We start from the raw sequence: 24,030 nt of genomic DNA, 5'->3' as shown, positions 1-24,030 counted from the left end.
CGAATTCGCCGTTATTAAGACAATAACGGACGCGACGCGCGAGACGGTTAGGCCGGTAAACTGCCGTCTCGACGGTTACCGGTGTTTACAAATTTTTTGCTCCCGGAAACGCTTCGATACTGAGTTCAGTTGTCGTATCGCCGCTGACCGGACCACTCAAAATAAACTGTGATTTCTATTCCGCTAGTGATATCGGTCCAATACTTTTCTACCTCATCTTTCCTCCTCGTATGCCAGTGGTCCACGGCCCTGACTTCAAAATCATCATCCATCCACGATCGACTCGGAAATAGTTCCATCGAATCACGCACAGTTAGGTATATTACATTTTCCACATTCAGTCCCTTAACCACTGCGAGGGAACCACTGTGACGGATGAAAATTAAGGTAATTTTCAAGAATTTTTTGGCCGTCACTATGAAACGAAACTTTGGATAAATTCTTCCGGATTATCCAATCTTTTCGCTTTAAATTCCATCGAGATCTCCGACTTTAACGCTCCGTCGGTTGCTTTTTCTCATCCTTCGTGACCAGCAAGTCGCAAATACTCTCTCGCGTTCTTGTTATTTTCTCTTTTATTTTCCGATATTCTTGCCCGTGACTTTTTCTCTCGCTGGAAGAGAATAGGGGAAGATAGCTACGCGCGATTTCCACGGCTGGAATTTATTTTTCTTTCTGTCGCCGGTTGACATTTCACGGCGTTACAAGTTGTAAAATGCCAGAACGAAGGTTTTAGTTTATCGAAATACACCGTGCAACACTCGAACCGGAAACTCGATAACAAACCCTTTTTCTGCAGGTACGAATTATGGGGAAAGCTATGGAGAACTTATAGAAACGTATAATATTAAAATTTTTCGCAAACTAACCGCGGCCACGTGCGTCTTTCGAAAATATAATTCAGAACTTTGCTTAGTCATATTAAATATGTAAAGAAATCATTTAATTTCAGATAATTCGAAATAACTTGACAAGTATTAATTAAATTAAGTCAATGGATTACCAACGAAATAATGGAACCCCGCGTGCTCGTATAAGGGTTGAATGTCGCAACAATGGGAACGAATAGAACGAGAAGGGGCGTGTACAAGACAGATAACGATATCTGATCCTAGTTTTCTTTTGAAACGAACCGCTGTAAAGGAACTTCCATTAAGCTAGGAAGAATAGTGAATCGAATGAATGAGAACGAACGAGAGACCAGGCAATCCTGATACAATCCCCCTCGGTGAGACATAGTCTGTCGTCTCAGAAATGGATACGTTCTCTTTGTACATGTCTGAAAAACTGTTCTTGCGATTTCTTTGCGTAAAGATCTTAATCGAGCGATTCCACTACGGTTATTCGAGTTTAAACTCCGAAAGAGATGGATGTTCCGATGCCGTGTATACGTGGAATCCTTTTCTCTATCAGTTTCTTTGCGACAGTAATTATTCGAGTACAGATAGCCGTTCTACGACGCAATTAATTTTTATCGCGTTTTATCCAAACTGTGTTATTTCTATACAAAATTATGTACATAATAGGTCGACGAATTAACGCCTTATCGACGGGACTCGATTTAAACCTTACGAAAATATTGAACTTGGTGAAAAATAAGAAATTGCAAACGTTCGGTCCACGCAAAATCTAAAAACTAATTTTTATTAATTTCTAATGAATTTAGCGATTTAAAAAGTACAGACGAAACTCGACGCTTCGACGCTGAATATAAATTAAAGATTAGAAATTTCACTTATATTTGTTTTTAATTATAATTAGGTGGACTGTAAACGCTGGATAGTTAAAGTTCTTGATCAATTTTCATCCTCGATCTCGTTCGGAACTATTGTTGACCTTGCTCCGTTTGATGGGCGGTTCGCTTGTTATTTCTTCATCAACGAGTAGTTTCATTGAAGAAATTCTTTATTGAATTATTTTCAAACGACGAAGTGCTCTTGTAATTCTTCGTAATTTCTCGTTAAAAATTTAAACCACTTCACGGATCTATTAAACTTTTCACTATACAGATACGTAGAACCATCCGAGGAAAATAGACTTTTTATTTTTTGCGTCAATCTATTCCCAAATATATTAAATTTGATACTTTAAGTTTGAAATTTCTTGTGGGTGGAACACTTTGAACTTTTAGAAGAGGTCCATTGATTATATTAAATACTATTTTTAAACGTGCAACGATTGAAACCCGGGAAGAAATTTCTTGCCTCCGCGCAAGAGATGCGAAAACGAACGATCGGTTCCTGTGGTAAGCTTTTTGCGGAACGAAAGTGACTTACACACGTGACTGGCAGATTTATACCGTTCTACGCGTTCCCCCGATTTTTATTTCCTTCCCGCTCAATTGGCTCTGAGAATTAGTCGGATCGGAGCGAGAAATTCTCGGTGTAATTTAATCGTTCCCTTGGATATTCTTCCACAACGCAAGTCGTTCTGCATTCGTAGTATGTATACACAGGCTCACAAAAGTGATGACGTATTCCTAATTAAAATTGAGACAAACCGTGCAGTATAGTAAATATTTTTAAATTGTCGTAGAAGGTGGACAAATTTTGTCGGCGAAATTGAAAATTTTCAAATCATTCTGGAAATTTATTTTCGATTGCAGAGGTCAATTACAATCATTTTTGGTCAATAGACATACTCTCGAAATCCTAACCATTTTCGAGAAAAAAATTCCTTACCGAGAACATAATTTCAGAATACCAATTTGTTGATCGAGGCTTCGTTGAAAAGTTATTAACGTTTAATGTTCCGCCTGTAGTAGTGATTCTCGCTCAGCATGAGAAACTCTATTTACCGACGTATCGACAACCATACAGTTCTGTGAATGAGAACCATTAGCAGCTGTAGAAACGTTAATAACTTTGTAACGAAGCCTCGATCAACAAATTGGTATTCTTCATTTTCGTCTCATTTTTGCCTCTAAAATATCCCATTAAAATTTTGTCGTAGGTTGGCCGAACATCCTGTATACGACAATTTCAAAATATTTAGTATACCGTGCAATTTGTGTAAATTTCGAATTAGGAAAGATGTCATCGTTTAAATACTTACGTGAGGTCTGCGTATTCATGGTTCGTGAGTGAAACCAGAAGTCTTTTCACCTTCGAGCTCGAACGAAACGTTTATTCTTTTTCACGACGAGGATGTTAGGATGTTAGTAACGCACGAAGAAATCCCGAGGAATATCCCGAGGATTTTCAAATCGGAGAGTCTCTCGGATTACAGTCCGGCACGTTCACTCTCGTCTGTGACAGTTATTGAAACGCGCGGCGATCGTAATAACGCACTTGTTCCGGTATGGATTATGCTAAAATTCGAAAAATTGGCGCCGTTTCAATATTCTTAAGCGGAACCATATATATTATCTTCCGTACCGTGCGCCAAACTTTAAAGCCGTTCCTCTTGAAACGATATTTTTCAAGCTGGCTGGCACGATATCTCAGAAACCAATAGACCGATTTACCTACACGTCGATGCACGCGTAAAATAAATTCACCTCTCTCTGTACGCTCTAAACATTTCTTCTGCAGCTTGGAAAAGTAACGAGATTCCGACGAAGAAATCTAACATCTTTTCCGACTCGTTGTAATTATTTTTATTTAAAATTTCCTCGTTTCTCCTGGTTCAAACGATAACCATATTTATACAGAATATGTAAAGTTCAAGTTTCAAATCGATGCATCGAATGTGTTCGGAGCTTCGAGCTGAACAGACGTTCGAACGAATCAGACCCATTGTTTAAAAGTGTTCCAGAAGCTCAATTCGTTCCTTTATTAAGTACTCGTCGAATAAATTGTCCTTTGTAGCATTAATTTATTCTGAATAGGAATTTAAGCTCCTCGCTGCTCGGTCATTGTCGTAAAATACGACCAATGAAACGTTCGCTCGTAAAAAATTCAGTGCATCTGCTTATTGATCGTATCTCACGCGTACCAGGATCGAACGACCGAGGGAACGATTGAGTGATCGGCAAATATTTAGTCTTTACAAGCATCGTTGCAAATTGCTTTCCACGTTTCTTCCGTGGGAACGCCGCAGCATCAAATAGTTACCCCAGAAGTGTTCCAGTCATCGTGTCTTCTCGATCGAAACGAGAAGAGACACGCGTCTCGAGAAGTGTTTAATTTTTACTTAGAGACCGATCAACTATTGCTCAAACGTGAAAACATAGTTCGTGTGATAACACGGGACCTGGAAAGTCGAAAATGGAAAGCAGAATCTTTTTATAATAACGAATACGCTAAACGTTGTCAGATTTATTATCGTCTAATAACTGTCGTCGTTTCGAAACAGTGAAACTATAAGATAGACACAAATTGTTGATATACAGCTGTCACATTCTGTTATTCACTACCCATTTTCTATTTATACTTTGTATAAATGTTTGCATCCTTTTTTTAAATTTACACAAATTTCACGCAAAACGCGTACTCGAAACACTAAAGTTAGTGTTAATTGTCTGTTGACGAGAAACATTAATTTATGAATTGTATCGTACCATGGATCTTTATTCAAAAAGTATAATAATTATTGGAATGAAATGGAGGTTCACTACGTCTTCGTGAAAACATGAATAACACCTATAATTCGATTTATTATGGCACAAGGAATTTCTTTTGTCACGTAGTTAAATTATACATTCTGAGACGGTCGTCTGATACCTGTCGCACAGCACGTGTCTGAATATATAATTTTGCTACGTGACCAATTGTAACAAGAATTCATTGACATTTAATAAGTCAAATTGCGAGTCATTCTAGACCAAGTCATGATTTATTTTATTTTATATTATAACTTTGTGAGAGTATAAACTTCCAGAAGAGGTTTCCTCGACTCAAACAAATTCAGCGCACGATCTCGCGTAACTGTTTTGCGTTATTGCGCCGGTAAATTGTAATTTCAACGAAACGTCAAAATTAAACATTCTTCGTGTACAAACGAGAAGCTTTTGTAAATTTCTTTTAATTAATATTCGTACGATTCAAAATGAAGATAAATTGCAATAAATTGCGATAAATGAGCAAACTTACTTTAACGATTAGAATATACGAGAGTGCAAGAGATTTTTGAATTTATCTCAACGTTTGTGTCTAATATTGTATTCTTGTCGCAAAGTTAGGGTTATATTGCACGCTTTGTCATCTAGTGGCGTTGGGTCAAGCAAGTTAAAACGAAATTGGGAAACCGATGAGCAATGACATGTTTCAACGACCTTTAGGAGTAGCAATTTGCAATCGATGGAAAGTACTATAGTCCACGCGAGAGGGGTAGCAAAGAGAGATTTTATTTCCTCAAACGTTCTATGCTGGAAACAATTTTACAAGAGAAAAAATATGGATGAAATATACGTGGTAATTATTATAGATTATTCGAAGATCACATACATGTTTCCAGAGTTAAAAACTGAGTTAACTAAAATAACATTTTCATCTCGAGACGGAGAAAATCGTAAATGACTGGGTTAAAATGGTCGACAACAACGCGTTAAGTGCAACCAATTGCACCGTCGCTGAACAAGCTCCTTGCTCGATGTTCCGTTTTCTCGATCCCATCTGGTACGTTGGTTTTTAAGGGCAGAGGGAGCGATAAAATTCACGAAGGTACTTTTGAGGAGGGCAGAACAGCGTGAAATACGAGCTGTCATGGCATGAAGTAAAGCTTATACGTGAACAACTCGCGGTCAGATCCTGGTCAAGAAAGTTTGTCATAACAGAAACGTTCCCAGAATTCATTGGCGTACGTGTGCACGCGAAACTCTGAAAAATTTGTGCGTTTCCCGAACCAATGGAATCTGTGTATGACCACTGGCCTATCATGCTAGTTCTCCGTTTAATCAGAAAACTTGGTAACTTCGAGAATCACGAGATGTTACGAAATGTGCAGGATTACGAGCAAGAAAAAGAGATAAGGAATCCCTGCAACCGAAGATAAGATCCAAACAAAGAAACTTTCCTGAAAAGAGCCCCACGTTTTCTTTTCGAGGGAAATATTATGAATTCTTCAAAAACCTTCGGAAATGGATTCCATTCTTCTCTCTGATTTAGGTTCCCTCTTTTTACTATTTGATCTATAAAGAAGAAAAGTATTGCGATAGTTTCGAAAATATTTTATTGAAAAAGGAAAGGCATCTTAACGCCCCATGATCACGTTTTCCACGATAAATTATCGGCTCGACAAAAACAATTTACAGATCACGTTCCATTATCGAGCCAGAGCCCAGTTTAAATGTCTTTTTAAGAACTTATAAACGAGTTTCTTTTTCCGTGGGTTTTCCAACGCGGTCCGAACGAGAAAAAAGTCACGATGACAAACCGTAGCCGGCTGAATCGATGAGAGCGTTTTAACACTGCGCTACAAAAATAACAATTTTCTCAATTATAAATGTCCAACCGCGTATCGTAGAATTTCGATTTGCTTTACGTGACAATCAGCGTGCATTTTTATTCAAAGAGGATTATTTAATCAGAAACATAATTCATAAAATGTTCCAGAGGTAAAAAAGTTTGATAATTGACAATCGGACCAAGTTTTGTCATTAATTTTTCTCGTTGCTCGATACCTTTCCAAAAGAGGAACATGAAATATCGTTTAGTATTTTATAGAAACGCTAGTGTATAGGAAAAAGTGTTTTTAATAAGAAAGTAACGAACAAAATATATAAATGGAAAAGGAAAAACGGTGCTGCTGGTTCGGGAGTTGGATTCGAAATAGAGATACTAAAAAGCATATGCTATCGTCTGCTCTGCGCTGTTGATAAAGTTCCATTTGGATGGACGACGTTCAGCGATCGAAAGTTTCGCATTGTCAGGAATTTATTTCTTGAAAGCGAAAAAGAGTCGATCCTCGTAATTTTCTGAAGCTGTTCTGGATATCACCCACTGCGTCCAAAGAATGAAATAAATAAAAATTTCTCTATGAACGGGAAGAATTTATCTGAAATCCACGAAACCAAATATCTGATCTTACACATGACACAATATTAGAAATTTCTTAGTTCCTTTGTACGGATGAACTGATCGATATTATTGTAACTGAATCCAATCTGTTTGGATCGAGAGTACCGTTTGAATGATTTTCCATGACGTGCCACAATTTTGCCTATAAACGTGATTTACCGCCGCGTAGAATGCACGCGACGTGTGCATAGACTATTTGCCTTTGCCTTTCGACATTCTGCATTTTACAAATACTATCGCGGAAATAAGAAAATGAATGTTCCATTGCACCGATTATTTCCGAATTTTGACTAAAACGTATGTCAATAATACGACATAATATATCTCGTTAAGCTGTCGAAGACTATGCGATGTTTCATTGTGAAAGGAACTCGGCGTTAATCTTACGTTACTCGTGAATTCGGTTTCGTGGGATTTGGTGTTCCTGTTCCGTGTGTATCGAACCACATTCGCGGGCTTTAAATTTGCATAAGACACTGTCGGTTGCATCTCTGAAGGTAACGGAAAACGAGGAACCGTGTCATCTCGTCGCAGCGCGGCGTATCGGGTGAAAAGGTATGGAAAATAACGTATTTCCTAGGGAAGAAAGCGTGTAAGTAACTTTCGATAAAGGAAACTTTGAGAGAAAACTCTCGTCGGATCTTTCGATATCGCGAACAGCGTTCCTTGCACGCGAGTATCAAATTCTGTCGAGCCTCCGCCATGAGACAGTAGACAGTCGGTAACGAGATTCCAAGTTCGTGTGTACGTTTGCCATTTTCTCGACACCTTCTGCTTCGACGATTCCGGATCTTTAAAATACAGAATGGCACTTGGCGATTTAGCGAAGTTTGGCCCAAACTTCGGGACGAAGGTGAACGAATTTAAAAACTATTTCAGCGACGAATTTTTGTTGTTCATTTAAGCAATTTCAAACGTAATCTAGACGAGATTCAGCCCAATTTACCGAAAGTGTACCACGACGCTATCTTTCGTCAGAATTTTTCAGACGTGCCTTCTTAAAGGTTTCGTCACGTTTGCAAAGTTTATACGTACAGTCTTTGGAAGTTGACCGCCTATCGTGGACTGTTTCGAAACACTTTTTAAGAGAACGACACCTAGAGTAATAAATTTTAAAAGCTGACGAAACGCAACGGATCACCAAGTTCAGTGTTCTCGTAAAATAAAAAAATGCAGACACTGTCTCGAGTGTACATCGGGTGGTTGATCGTCTCAGATCGATAGACTGAGAAGAGTACCAAAGAAGCAATAACGTCTCCGGTTGATCCAGAGGGGCTTCAAACGAGTTCGAGGGGATGCTAATATAGAGACAGAGCGTGTCTTTGTCACCGGATATGCGGCTTGATCTCAACAGATCTTTGGATAACAGAGTTAGCCATTGAGCTAATAAAATAGACGCTTTATCGCCGCGAACGTTAACCTGGCTAAGAAACTCGTCATTTACGATTGCAGGAAATGACCCCGAGCACGTAATCTCGAAAGTGCTCTATCCGTCGAAGCGCTGATGGGAAGAAGCGAAGGTACATTCCAGACCTAACCCGGCCATCTTGTATTTTGAGCAGGATAGAGGCAATCAAAACGCAGATAGATCCGTGTTACTCTCACATTTATCTCCGTTTTACTATTGTAGATTGATCCAACGACCGACCACGCGGTACCAGGTAGTCAGAAAATCGATTTTTTTTCTCGAAAGTAATACTATTCAGAAATTAAATGCCAAAGTTTCATGACGTTGTGGTGAAAAATAAGGTTTTGAAAGATTGTTTCGGATTCGCCGTTATTAAGACAATAACGGACGCGACGCGCGAGACGGTTACCGGTGTTTACAAACTTTTTGCTCCCGGTTTCGAATCGAACCGAGCCGAAACGCTTCGATACTGAGCTCAGTTGTCGTATCGCCGCTGACCGGGCCACTCGAAGTAAACTGTGATTTCTATTCCGCTAGTGATAGTGACGCTTGTGTACCTCATCTTTCCTCCTCGTACGCCACTGCTCCACGGCCCTGACATAGAAACCATCATCCATCCGCGATCGACTCGGAAATAGTTCCATCGAATCTCGCACAAACATGAAAGTAGTAAGTTTACTATTGTCTCATGACTCCATAGTATAATCGACTGTGAGAACTGATCTATGTAAATAATAAATAACAATAAACGTCCAACAGACTCGTTTCTGACAGAGACGATAATTATACATAATTTTTCATAGAACTTATTTTTTGGGCCTCGTTAAAATTCAAGAAACCCATCTAGATTTATTTTCTTCAGCATCTAATCTTGAGAATTAAGTTTTGTAGCTTCATAGTGAAAATTCTTGTCACCCCTCGCATGGGTGATTGTATTAAAAGTGCGCGTTAATTAGATACGAATAACAATTGCTTCTACAAGTTTAATTCTTTCTCCGACTGTACCTGTCAAAATATGCGAAAAGGCTGCACCGAACGTTTTAAAAGGTCGCATGCTTCCTTTAAGTAGCAGGTTTTTCATCCCTGGATTAGCGAATAGCAGTGAACTAGACCTGAAATTCGTCTTAGAAACTTCTGGTATTAACTTCCAGCCGCTGGGGATGAAATACTCATCGTGTAACGCTTACGTCGAGACAATTTAATCTTAATTCTGAAAGTACACTTTACTTAGCTAGCTAGACGATCTTTAAACTGAAATATTCCTAAGTATTCTGTCGATCACAAACAAAATTACAAAATTTCGCTCCAGTCACACCTTCTATCTCGATAATTGTGAATTATCTTTTACTGTTTGTTCAGTATTTTTCCACATTTCAGTATGAATAGTTTCATTTAAACTGTGACCTATGTAATTAAAAGGCACGAATTTAATTATATAATATTGCTTGTCCCTCTACGTTATATGTATAACTTCTGTTTTAAACGTATTCCCTAGAAACTAACAGTTACATTCTATTCTCTTGAGATTTCCGTATCCAACACGACCAACATTATATCTGGGCAAATTTAATATACTGGAAATTTAAATATAATGGAAATTTATTAGCAACTTCTATGATGTTAAATCGCTCTGTTATAAACTTATACTCGATCCTATGAAAATTCAGTAATCTAAGTAAATTTTCATTTTCTGAAATTATTAAATTAAATCGACGCTCTTACGTTGCAGATTCAATCAGTTTTCAAAGAAATGCTCGCTGTAATTATTCTTGTTATACCTTTGATTAAACGATCGGTTTGAAGTTCCAATCCTATCCATTCCAAGTGGCAACGACGCTTTGACTTTCAGTTTTCGTTTCAAGCTTAATTTGAAACTCGTTGCTATCGAATTAGGATATGTCGTTCGATTCAAATCCAAAACGGAAACTTAATACGTTTCCGAATAGATCGCTGGGTTTTCAGTTCCAGCAACACTTTCGCTGATTAATCGCGCTTTCGATTGCTGTTTTAGCCATTCCCTGTCGTTTTCCTACCACGGGGATAAGAGAAAACTGAACGATTGATGCTTTTACCGTGTCGCCGTTGAATGGAAATGCGCGCCACGTAAAGTACGAAACGTCGAAAAAAAAACAATCGGGAAAAATATCACTGAATAAAAATATGGTCCAACCAGAAATTATTTTTCTAAATCAACAAATTTGAAATCATTTCTCTTATCGTAAACGAATGAAACGAATATGTAGTTTCTCCTCTCGTTTTCTGCTTTTTTTCTCGTAGGTACGTTATTAATTAGTTGTCAGGCCTTATGCTTTTAAACTCTGATAATTGCAAAAATTATTGTTCCTCGTATCAGGTTTTCGCGAGGGAAACCTTAACATTACGATATTAACTTTGCGTTATTATAACTTGGCCAACGTAAATATTCTTCCTTTAATATTTGCTCGTTTTTGCAGCCTTTGATGAATTTTCCTTTTGTTAAATTGTAAACTGGGGCAAAAAGTAATACGGGAAATCTATTTGCCTTTACAGACTTGGTCTAAAAAAGAAAATCCTTCGATCGCGTATAGATTTGTTCGATATTAATGAAAGAAATAAACGCTACACGACACGGCAGAAATTAAAGGGGACTTCCGAGATCAGAAATTGATTTAAATCTCGCATTAATCTCCATCTTCCATCAGAACTGATAAAATTCCGATAGAAGCCATTATTTGAAATTGATGCCGTTACTTTTCCTACGAAATTCCACCGATCGATTTAATACGATTACTATAATACTGCGATTCTTCGATGGAGGATAAGAAAATCAATTTAATAAAATTTTTCGGCCGAGCTGGTTTAATTAATTCGCGATTGAACACGGAAATGCAAATTTTTCTACGAACAAACGATAAATCTAGACCATAAAAGCTCTTATATTATGATCGATTGAACGTACAAACACGAAAAAATAAGCGAAATAAAATTTTAATAAAATCGAGAATTTAATATAGTTCGTTTTAATAAATATAATGAAATTTTCGATGCTACGCGATTTAAAGTAATCTACTTAACTGAACCGATCGACAATTTACTGGCAAAACAAACTTAAGAATTTGACTTTGCTGAGTGCCGAAACCAATTACATCTCTTTCAACCAATAGCTCGAATATGTTTCTGGAATGGGAAAATAGTTGGGGAGAGTGGGTTGAACCATTCTGTTCCGGTGGAGAATCGGCCAGAAACTGGATATTTGCAGCGAAATCCTCGGGAATGCACGTGCATTAATGTGTTTGATCGACAAACAGGCTAAGAAGCTTTGAAATTAGCCACTTGCCTCGCAATCATTTTCAATCGCGACCAAGAGTCGTTTTTCCTGCCGTGGAAATGTTCGTCGTATTTAAACAACGTTTTTAATCGAATTTGTACCATTTAAGAGAATATGTGGAGGAAGAAAAATTTAATGATTCGTTCTTGCTGATTAAGAGCAATATTTTTTTGAAACAACGAGAAAACCCTCCAACATATTTCGTAACGAACAACGCGCGTAAGATTTAGCTCTCTAATGTGTTATTTTTATTACCCGCGTGTGTATCCGCTTTATTGCGCTTGAAATTACGTTTTTCGTTTCGCTATTTTATTGCAGGCATAATCAAATAAACCAGAGTACGTTCTTTAATAAATTTTAAACGCGATTTGCCGGATGAAATATTACAACGATTAAAGGAATTACCAAAATCTGACAAAAAATGTAGAATGGTACGGGTCTCTACTTCCCATTTGCATTTTATTCTACGGTAAAAAATTTTTTCATTCCACGCTTATGCACGAGATAAATGAAACGAATCAATACGTGAATATTTGAAACGCAATCGGAAGGCAATGAAACCGATCGTAAAAACCGAATAAATAAATACGTTCAAGAAATATTATTGACATAAGCACCGAAAGTTAAATTGATTCGATTTATCTGAAAAGTATGTAATTGGTAATTCTAGAGACGAGTTATTTATCAAATTTTAGTTCGTGTTTGTATATACGATTATAGCCTGATATAAACTGTAATTTCATTTTCCAACGTGTCTCATATTTTGCACCGTGTATTTGTAAAGATTTTAATTCGTTTGTAGAGAAGAATGAAAAATGTTGAACGGTAGCATAGAAAACCAAGAACTGGGCGAAACAAAAGGAATATCTGTAGAAAAGGGTGGACCTTGACAACGATCGAGATTCGACCATGAAACAGTTGTTAGATGCTTAGTCGTTCCCTAAGTCCGTCAAGCAGCGATAGTCGCCAACAATTCCCACTTATTTGCTCCCTCCAGAGTGCATTAGCTATTTCTCGATAAGCCACTATCGATTTCAAGACATACGTCGTTTGATACTTGGTCTCGTCGTACACGAAGAGCTTCTACCTCTGCAACCCGGAAACTTCATTTTGGACTTACGTAACTGTCCACCAAACAACTTCATTCCTAGAGAAATCTATTTCCGCTTCCCTACCTATTACATTGTACCTAAGGAATATTCCCCTGAATAAAAAGATTCAAATTTCGATAATTATGGAGGGTGTTCGGCCACCCCTGGGAGAAATTCTAATGGGAGATTCTAGAGGTCAAAATAAGACGAAAATCAAGAGTACCAATTTGTTGATGGAGGCTCCGTTAAGAAGTTATTAACATTTAAAGTTCCGCCAATACTGAATTCTTTTCTCGAAGAAGGGTAGGATTTCGGGGGTATGTGTATTCACCAAAAATGATTGTAATTGACCCCCGCAACCGAAAATAATTTTTCCAGAACGATTTGAAATTTTTGAATTTAATTGTTAATAACTTTTTAACGAAGCCTCCATCAAGAAATTGATATTCTTGATTTTCGTCTTATTTTGGCCTCTAGAATCCTCTATTAAAATTTTTCCCAGAGGTGGCCGAACACCCTGTATGTATGTATGTATACCTAGTTGTTCGAACTACGATATTCTTTTCTTTTTATATCCACGAATAACGGTAATATTCCATTTTTGAGCAGCATGTTCTTTCAAGAAATTTTTTTTTGAACAAGTCCATAGAAAAAAATAGTGAAAAGTTTACAGTAGTAAAATGTAATGAGCTTCAAAGTTTTACCTTTTAAATTTAATCTCCCATTCATTTAGTATACCGTATTTCGAATAATCAGTTTTTTAACGAGAACAGCTTCGATTTTGAATTGTCCTTTACCGAGATCACTGAAAACCATGATAACAAATTAAATATCAGATAAGATATTTTTTATTCAGTCTTTTAGCTTAGATATCTTGGAACAATATTCTAATTATTGTATAAATTGAATAGAAATGACTGGAGACGTAAAAAGTCGAAATTTAGCAATTTGTACAAAATCCCGTGACTTTTTACAACGCGATGAGCTCGTCTTAGCGTCGACTCGATTACATTAAAAATTCCGAGAGAAATAGCACAGAGAAAAGAGAACCTCGGATGGTAAGCTTTTTTTTCTCGATATCCTGGAGAGGAAGACATTTAGGCGACTGGCCTGAATACGTCAATCATTTCTTTTCTGTGTCGTTCTCGGAAATGGGAACGGTATATCGCGTTGCCTTCGACAAACGTTCCGGTTTTAATGGTTCGAACGAGCCTCTGTTCGGCAAGCGGCAGAAGAAAAACGAATCTTTTTACCCGCGGAAAATCCAGCAACGATATCGAGGAAAAAAGGATTCGTTCGCGGGATTAAAAATTTTGAGAACGTTCGACCGTAAGGCACGTTATTTTTTAATCTTATCAGTTTCATAATTAACTAAAACATTTACCAACGCTTCGCTATTTTCCATATCTTCTTGGCGTTTCGGGGAAAAATTTTAATTTTTCCTTCCAACAAACTTTATATGAAAATTTTTTTAAAGTCTCGAGGAATTTTGGTCGCCTTGTCGAAAACTCGACAGCCCCGTAAAATGATAATGAAATGCTCGGTAGCAGAGTTACGCGAGTTATTAAATAAAATTTCACGAGAAACAAAAATTAAAAATGCTTGAAAACTTTCTTGATAAATAACTCTCGATGGCTTTCGAGCAGACGTAACATCGAGTAAATAAACGGAGAAAGGAACAGCTGAAAATAAAATGCCCGTGAAACGATTTTCGAGCAAGTGCCCTTAAGAATCGTTTTCTAAACGCTTTACGTAGCTTCCGTTCTAAAGATTTTATATTGCTTACATTCTTCACTTTCCACTATGACGTTGATGAATGCTACCCTATGCTCTGCTTCGATGCGAGTTTCGTTCGCATATTCAAGCAGAACGATATTATAGACACGGGAAGACGATGGAAAGTTTCAAACGAATATCAACTCATTTAAATTCAACGTACGCTTGCGAAAACTCTACAGCGTATTACATATCTTCGTTTTATTCCAACTAATTTGCATAATTCTCTGGATCCAAGAAACCCGTGATAGTATCCGGTGCAATCTTGGACGATACACAGAATGTTTTATAACTATATACGGACTCGCAATATGTTTCTTTTTTATTTAATATTAGTTCAACAGATTGTACCAACATCCAAAGAAGGTATCAAGGAGAATGTTGGAAAATTTTGTTTTATACAAAAAGAAAAGAATAACAAATTTTAAGAACCCTGGATAACGTTGATTATTATTAAGATAGACAAATATTGTTCGAACGTCTGCATAAACGTATGCATGTTTATTATTATTGGAATTTTATTTTAATTTTTATAAATTTGAAAAATTTCCACACGCGTTATAAATTATTGTCTATCTGTAGGTAAACATCTTACGTATATAGCAAATTGAAATGATGCAATGAAAAGACAGTTTAAATGCCAGAGATTCTCGAGTAATCTGTCGAGTTATGAATTTGTATACAAGAGATAAGTTATCTGGGGTACAACGTCTCACAGAGATTCATTAACACGCCATTAGCATATTCATTCATACAAATTATAAACAGTGGATTATTTTTCACGACAAAACTTGGAAAACTAAATAACAGATACATGCTGATAATGAAGATAACATAATTGACATAAGCAAAGATAACACTGTTTCTCAAGATCAGAAGTTCACACCTTTTTAAAAAATTTTCAACTTCGAGTAAATAATATTATTCGAAACGCATCGTTGGCATGCTAGAACTGTTTTTAACCCTTTGCACAGCTGTTTTTCTACAAATCATAATATTCAAAATCTTGCAAAAGGAAGATCAAGAAATCACAAGATCACAACCGTTTTAAAAATGTTAATCTTGGAGTAAATAATATTAGATATGTTTTTTACCCTTTGTAAGAAAATAATTACTCTTTACGACGAATAAATGTACGAACGGTCGTCGACGCTTATGTAGTTTCTTTCAAAAGCAAACGAAATGGATCTCTCGGCTCTACGAGCTTGAATTTCCAACGACTTCGATGCAATATAACTTACAAACATCAATAAAGATTCGAAGCAAGATTTTCTTTGAATTTCACGCGTCTTCCGGCGGGATACGAATCGCTCAGTCAATACTTCCTGCGCTTTCGATGCGTGGAATGCTTGTTATGCATAAGCCTTCTCGTGTCGCGTAACCCGATTCCGTCGTTCGACATCGGATTTATCCGCGATCGTCGAGAAGCTGCTCTTCCGCGACATTGCGGATGCGATCGCGAGTCGCCGCGTCGCGAACGTGACGAGCATCGACAATTTTTACGTGCGTGTCCCACTGCTCGAAATCTGAGAGAAAAGTTGAAATACACGGGGGTCTGGGAGAACTGTGTCTTCAGTTGCTTCTAGTTGCAACACGAACTACGACCGTACACGTACGGATTACGTACAAATTCGGCTTCTTCCAAACACCGTGTATTTACAGCGAGGAGAAAAGCTTCTACGAGCCACGATTTCGCTGCTACGAACAACGTAGAATTGTACTTTACGATAAAAATTAATAGTTTGTAGCGGAACAGAATTTATTTCTCGCGAATAGATATCGCTGTATATTTAGTAATTGCGTATTTTCCATCGATTTGGTATTTTCGAAGACGAATCTTCGAACGAAGAAAAATTATTTTTCACTTATTTTTGACCAATCAATTTTAATTTTTATTTTACTAATTTCACAAAACCGACGCAGGACATCACACGTCGTTAAATTACAGAAATTCGGGCGAATCGAGGAAACAATTCTGGATGGATGGAGACTTTTTTCCGCCATCGTGTGTCTCTCGCGCGACTTTCTCGATATGCCGCGGGACCGTGAAAATGCAACGTCAGTTTCGCAGTCGCGTTGACACGCGAACGCGACTTTCCGCGCGTTTTTGCCCCGTCCGCATATACAATTATTCGGTGAATACGCCACGAGACAAAAGCACCCGCGAACAATGGCATTTTCGTCGAAGCCAGCCTTACGCGTTTTGTCTCCGCTGCAGATGGCATCTCGAGCAAGTAATGCGACCGTCAACAGCCGACTAAATTTCGTGCTTTCCATTAATAATTGGGGAAACGTTTAATGCACTCGAGTCTCCCTATGCTCGCAAATTATGCAGGCTCATTTTAAAAAAATACCTTTTCCGTTTACTTAAATCTTGATATATTCCAGTCAGCTCCTATTTTTTATTATTTTCACACGCTTTTGCGAATTTCTGAATATTCTTTATCTCCCTAAAAGATAATATTTGTTGGTTTGTCTCTTTCAAAAAGAGAAAATTTTCTTCCATTTACAAAAATCATCGACGTGCGTGTTACGTTTCATTTATCGCGACACAAATCAAGAGAGTGCAGTCGTGTCGCTTCCTTGGCTTATTTAGACAATGAATAGGACCGATTGGGCGACTGACCTTCCTTCATTCTGGCAGTTTCTTCCGAACTGAACAGACGTGCCCTTCCAAGTGTTTCTAATAAAGACAAAGTTTAGTTTAAAAAGTATTTGAACTGTATGTTTTATTTTTATTCGTCTTAAATAAATTTGTGTTTCGAACATGTTTACCTCCGAGTTCGTGCGAGAATCGCCCGAAAAGTTTACGTAGACTCGAGTTTCGAAAGAAAAATAAAACTAACGCGTTGATCTCGTAAATCGCACACGTGCACGTTAATGTTCGACGACGTATACTCTGCTCTAAGAAGTTTCGATCGAACAAGTGCGGAAAAAGTTTTCAATTTTCGGTGCTGGTCGTTCGGCGTCGGGAGAATCTTGATGTGACGTTTATTGCAAACGCGCGCGTGATCTACGATACGTGCTGTTCTTCTTGTCATCCGACACCGTCTATTTCACGGTGCTGCTTCGATCGAAAAATACGAAAAGGGAATCCGAAGGTCCGAGCATCTTGTACTTAGACATTCTGAACTTGCCTCGAGAAATATCCAGAACGGTTTTATTCCGCGCGATATTCCAAAAAAATGAAAAAATTCTATCGTAGGATTTAACGAAGAGAATTTATTTGAGGAAAATGAACTGAACATACATGTAATTATATAGCCGAATTTGAAGCGCACACACAAACTTTTTGCAGTGTTTTTGAAATACCGTGTTGTAAGGGGGTACTAATTTTTCTTACTTTATACGGTGAATATTAATTTTTTACGAAATTAAACCGTAATCGCGACACTGTGCACCTGCTGAATATTTACAATTCCAGTATCAGTCTCCATTGTAAATTCAACGATGGATAGTTGACGGTGATAAATTTCCTTGTTTCAGGGGTGGCGCACAAATATTGCGAATCAAACGGTACCTGGTTTCGACATCCAGAGTCCGATCTGGTCTGGAGCAATTACACGACATGCGTCAACATGGAGGACCTCAGCGTAAGTGTATCGAATAAAAGTTGGTTCGTCGCGGAATTACGTTTTAACGTTTGATAAAATCAATACGAGATAGTTGGAGTTAGCTTCCTTAATGATCTGTACTTTAACTAACGACGTGGACGAGGCTACGCGATGTGCTATGTACTTGTCGCGAACTGTAATTCCAGAAAAGCAATAGCAAGTATCCCCCGTTTCCGTGTTCCCTGAAACTAGTCGTACAGCTGGCGTATTTCCAGATGCTTCTGGCGAGGATTAATGCCGGGAAGAACATAAACAAGATTCTATTTCTTTCCCGAATAACGTCTATTTAGCAACAGTTTCAAACAGATTATTTCCATGGTATTCGATGCGATCTTCGCGAGGGAGTAAGGTCGAGGATCAGCCAACAGACATAAAGGGACAAAAGTTAAAGGGAAAACGTGTCGCATCGACGCGCAAAGTGCGCGAGGTGTTTCGAAAATTTTAATCTTTCGATTCAGGAAAATGTTCCTTCGACGAATAACAGTAACGTTCCATTTTTAAGCAGCATGTCCTTTCAACAAATTTTGTTTGAAAAAGTCGATAGGAAGAAATAGTGAAAAGTTTACAATAGTAAAACGTCAAAATGTACATATACGGGTTCATTTATTTTAAAGAAGGTAGCTTCAAAGTTTTATGCAACGATGTATATTGTAATAAACGGAGAAGTATAATAGAATAAAAAATGAACACGGAGATAGAATGGAAGCTGTCAGGTTGGAACGAAGGGGAGAAATAAATATATGAAAACAACAGACGGAAGCAAGGAAACCTTTTTCCCATCTAATTTTCGAATAAGAGCACCGGATCTGTTTCCAGGAACAATTTTTCGGGGAAAAAGGTGAAAATAAAGATGACTCTGCACTAAAAACTATCCAGCGTATAAAAATCTAGAATGGAACGAAAAACTATACGTTAGATAATGTTTTTCCTATCCATCGTGCATTTTGTGAATTTATTTTTATCCGTTGTGAAGAAGGATAATACCGGAACTTTTTAAATTAGAATCTGTACGCTGCGGGAATGTTTAAATCGAGACGTGAATTTATTGATGAATTTTTTGATGTTTCGTAAAATTAAGAATGGTTCGCTTCGATAAATGTTTCGATGTAAATGGTACATGAAAATTATATTACCGATGATTTTACCACGTTATTCCATTTAATTTTTAATATCCGTGGTTGTTCAAAGTAGCTCGTTTTTATCAACGTTTTTTTAACGAAATTTAACGAAATCTCAGCATCGAGAAAAAATTTAATAATCAACGCAATGTTCAAACATTTATGCTATCTGATTATTACTTTGATTCGTACAGATTTCTATCTTTTAAACTTATCCTAAACCGGTTAAAAATCTATAATTACTCTACTTTGTATTCCTGAAATTTTATCACGTACTGAACATTTATAAATTCTGTTAAATATTATACGATTTCAAATTTTCTAGATTTTCTGAAAGATATAAATATGCCCAACTTTGATTCTATTAAACATTATTCAAATATTAATCCAGATTTATACAATATTACACAAATATTAATATAAGTTTCTACAGTATTTATATTATACACATATTAATATAGATCTGCATAATATTTGAATTACGCAAATGTTAATCTGAATTTCCACTGATATCTAAATCTCATCTCTGTGACAAATTCGATAAAATCTGATTTCGATATTACGTATCCTCGTTATAAATGTCTTCGTTGTTTTTAAAAACTTTTAAAAAATCGTCCTGTTCTTAATCCAATAATGTCCGACTCGCACCATTTACTTTTTATTCCATTCGGGTGTAGCAACCCAGAAGTAACGAATGCAAGTTGTAAAAATCTATTTCTTTTTTTTTACGAAGTCTTTAATTTTACCTCCGCGATGCTTTCAAAAAAATTTTAACATTCCATACTAAAATTTGCGACAGTAAACAGGAGAACGTAACAAATCCAGCGAGAATAAAACTGCAAGTCTGCACAATATCATAAACGCAGAAATTGTATTTCTTTCGTAACTAAAAATTATAGAATTTTATCGTAAAATTTATACCCTCCTAATGTTCTGTTTTTTAAACCGTTACTACTTTTTCCTATGTTCTTTCCATATTTTTCTTTTTTTATTAATAAAGTAATATATTATACTTTAATGCTCGCACACTTATCTGAAAAGCAAACGCTTTCGTACTTGTTTTGCTATTGCTGCACGATAAAATTTATACTTGCGATTAACACGATTTCTTCGCAGTCCATTACGTTATATCTGCAGTCGAGCTTTTTCATTGTTTGCCCCTTTATAGACTCTGAAAGCTCAGCACACGTCGTACGTGGGAAATCTAGCAATTTAAAATTGAAGAATGAAAAATAAATACATACCAATTCCATTTTCAAGTCAGAAATAAAGCTAACACAAGTGGAAACAGATTCATTAATTCGGTCAAATTTTCGTAAAAAGATTTTATAGTCTCAATGTGTTTTCATACATTTTAATAAATTTTAGAATCTTCCTTCTTAAGGTTTTCGTCAAATTCGTAAAAACAATTACAATTTAATTTCTTCTTAATTGTACGTGGTAGATTGATTTTTCAAGAAATCGACGACGATATCCGTTTCTAAATGGAAGATAAAGATATGGAACATATTTGATATCCTTATAGCGCTTTTCTTCTCAGTTTTTGAACTAACAAGCCATTTGAATTTTTCACTGTTTCCATAAAAATATCGTAACTCGAAGATTAGGAGTGGCATTCAATTAAATTTTACGTTGAAAATATCGCTGAAACCAGTTTGCTAGACATAAACTAGAAGGCACTTAAACGAAATGAAATAAAGTATCTTTATAGATAAACGTACGAATGGAAAAAGGTTTCTTTTCTTAAAGTCACGACTACTAATTGAATATAATATAACTAAAATAAAAATAAAACTACTTGAACAAATAACATAAAAATATATTTTACGGTAAAAGCACCTTCGAGATACTTTTAGTAGCACTTAAACGAGAAAATGCATAAAATGAGTGAAAAGGAATGTCGTCGTAAAGGAATGAATAAATAAGAACAAACTTTTTTCAAACCACCATTCCGTCACTGGGTGTGGCATGGAATTGTATTTTATAGTAAAAGCATCTCCGAGTGGTTTCCGATAGTAAGGAAACGAGAAAAAAAATAACAACTAATTAAAAAAATATATCCTCATTAGTAAGCGAATAAATGCAAGAAAAAAAAAGTTTTTCAAAACCGACCCCATTAGTACGAGTAACATAGAAATTGTATTTTATCTCTTAGATGTTTGAATACCACATAAACGAGAAAGTATATAAAACAAACGAAAAAAAGTGTCGTCGTAAGGGAGTAAATGAATAAAGACAAACTTTTTAAAGCCGAGACTGTTACGACTAACATAAGAATGTATTTTACGCTAAGTACGCGTTAGAAATATTTTATTAGCACTTAAACAAGAATATACATAAAATGAAAATATCTCCTCGTGAGTAAATAAATAAGAGAAACTGTTTTAAGCCACGACTTCGCCGCTACGAGTAACGTGGAATTGTACTTTATGGTTAAAGCAAAGCTTAATAGTTATTAGTAGCGCTTAAACGGGAAAGTACCTAAAGCAAATGATAAAGAATATAGAGATACCTCGTGAACAAGTAACGTAAAGTTATCATTTAATTGTAATAGAATTTATTTCTCGAAAACACATACCTCTGAATGTTCTAGCTTCTAAATGCAACTGTTAAAGAGAAACATTGAGAATAAATGGACCGCTAATTTCAATAGCGAACTCGATAGAAATTGTATGTTTCGCCAAAATGTCTCAGTCCTTTAGAGATCTTCTCTGACGTAAATGAAGAAATGAGCACAGCCTCGTTCTTTTTTATTCTTCGGGCTTATCCCTGGCAAATTCATTTCATTGCATCTTAGCATATTCATTCGTTCGACCGTCTCGTGGGATTCTTTAAAGCCGTCTGGTTCCCTTATCGCGAGCGTAGTCGTTAATTTTTGCTCTTTAAAGCAGATATTTTCACTATGAAATGAAATCTCGATCATTGTGGCTCGCGGCGAAAAGAAATTGTTGACAAAACTTATTTAGTACCTTGTATACAGAACCATCAAACTCATAAAATAAGCTAAATGTTCCTTTTTCTTTTACATTCAACGAAAGAATTTGCTAAATTATTTATCTTTCCGGCTCGTTGATGTTTCACCATCGTATTAATTTGACACTGAGGGGCAAATTAGAAGCAAGAAGCTCACGAGCCTCCAGAAATTACATAAAAATTAAACAAATTATGTTGATTTAATTCGAGTAAAATTGTATCGTATCCTGAATTATGAAATGTAATTGAATATGGCGCGCGAGAAGGTCGGTCTTTTCTGTTGAACAGCGTCTTCCGTGTGTCCTTTACGTACCAGTAGCAATCAATGTCCATTCAGCAGAATTGGCACGCGTCACGAGAAGACTTTACGCGCGATTAATCATCCGTTTGCTGGACAAAACAAACGAAGAGTGTCAGTCGTTTCGCTTGGTAGCGAGTTAAATGAAATTTCCAGAAGACAAAGGGGCGGTGAGTTTAATTAGACACCACCGGAAGTTGATGCAAAGTTCATCTAACTAGTGGCGGCAACTGTTATATAACTTCCGGTCTATATTAATACGACGACCTCGCGTGGAGACCACCATCTTGAATTCCATTATGTGGTAGTCCAAGTTCCTTATTGTCCACAGGAGGACTTTCAGCGTTTTTGGCTGTGGTAATTTCCGAATTTAATTGGGAACCGTTCAAGTTGCCTTGTGGCGGTATTATCGATACGAATAGTTCCGGGAAATATCTCTGCCTCGGGTCTATTTTATAGAAGGAAGGCCGGAGGGAGAAGTTAGTAAAGGATTACGTCGCTGTAGAGGTCGAAGAAAAGCAAAGTTTGTAATCGAAATTGGTGAGATTGCCTCTGTTCTGCGTCATTACCTTTCTTTTAATTAAAAAGGTTTACTCGATACACGTTCTATACAAACATTTATCAATGTTATTTCTACCAGAAGTGTCTTTTTAACTTTATGAAAATGTTTCTTTTAACAATTATTTTCAGAGTTATATATTTTCTGCCTAAAATTATCATTCTCTCGATTCATTATTTGTGAAGCTGATCGGAAGGATTTAATTATAGTGCGTCCAGCAACGAAAACGACACATCGTTCGATTCGAGAAACGATTCCGATCAATTATAGATTTAAATTAGCGTGTCTCATAAACCATTATATTGGAAAGCGATTCCCTAACGATGAAATTAATTTTGATTTCAGTGGCAGCAGGTGATTAATGGAATTTACGAAGCCGGATACGCGATATCGCTAATAGCGTTGTTACTGTCGTTGGTAATACTGACGTACTTCCGGTGAGTCGGTGATAATGTAACATCCAATTTCTATTTCTATCAAGAAACTTGTAAAAACTTGATCTAGTTAAACCTCTACAACTCATGACTACATTTTTGACTTTATCATCGACACGCGGTAATTGTGATTTTAAAGCGATAAATATTCTATATAGCTTATAAAATTAGCTAATAGTATTATTTTCACAGTATAATCTGTACCCATTAAAATTTACTTTCCAATTTCTATGTTCTACAAAAAATATTTCACAATTTGTTACGTCGGATGAGTGCAGCTGATAGTTTAAATCTATTAAAGTTTACCTTTTATCGTATGACTACAAAGGGTTAAAAGAATTTTCAAAAATGTTCCTGGCGCAGGAAATATTGACAGTTCGGTTATTCTATTGGCCCGTTTCTCTTCCTTTCGCGCCGGATACTATAATTCAACGACCAAACTGGGCCAAACCAGCTTGACGTAAAAATCGTAGTTATGGTTATCCGTGATCCA

The 24,030-nt window shown here is 36.6% G+C and overlaps 1 protein-coding gene across 2 annotated transcripts in view; it reads left to right on the top strand.

The window, feature by feature from the left end:
• Dh31-r (Diuretic hormone 31 Receptor) overlaps positions 1-24,030 on the top strand; it is a 153,367-nt gene that overhangs the window by 117,848 nt on the left and 11,489 nt on the right. For both annotated transcript variants that reach the window (XM_076778222.1, XM_076778223.1), the window contains exons 6-7: positions 18,028-18,134; positions 23,449-23,540. In XM_076778222.1, coding sequence (XP_076634337.1) covers positions 18,028-18,134; positions 23,449-23,540 — 199 coding nt within the window. The remainder of the gene's footprint in view (positions 1-18,027; positions 18,135-23,448; positions 23,541-24,030) is intronic.

Source organism: Colletes latitarsis, chromosome 11 (assembly GCF_051014445.1).
Source record: "Colletes latitarsis isolate SP2378_abdomen chromosome 11, iyColLati1, whole genome shotgun sequence".
Classification (NCBI taxonomy): Eukaryota; Metazoa; Arthropoda; class Insecta; order Hymenoptera; family Colletidae; genus Colletes; species Colletes latitarsis.
The sequence above is the reverse complement of the archived record's forward strand: the minus strand, read 5'-3'. Positions and strand labels throughout refer to the sequence as shown.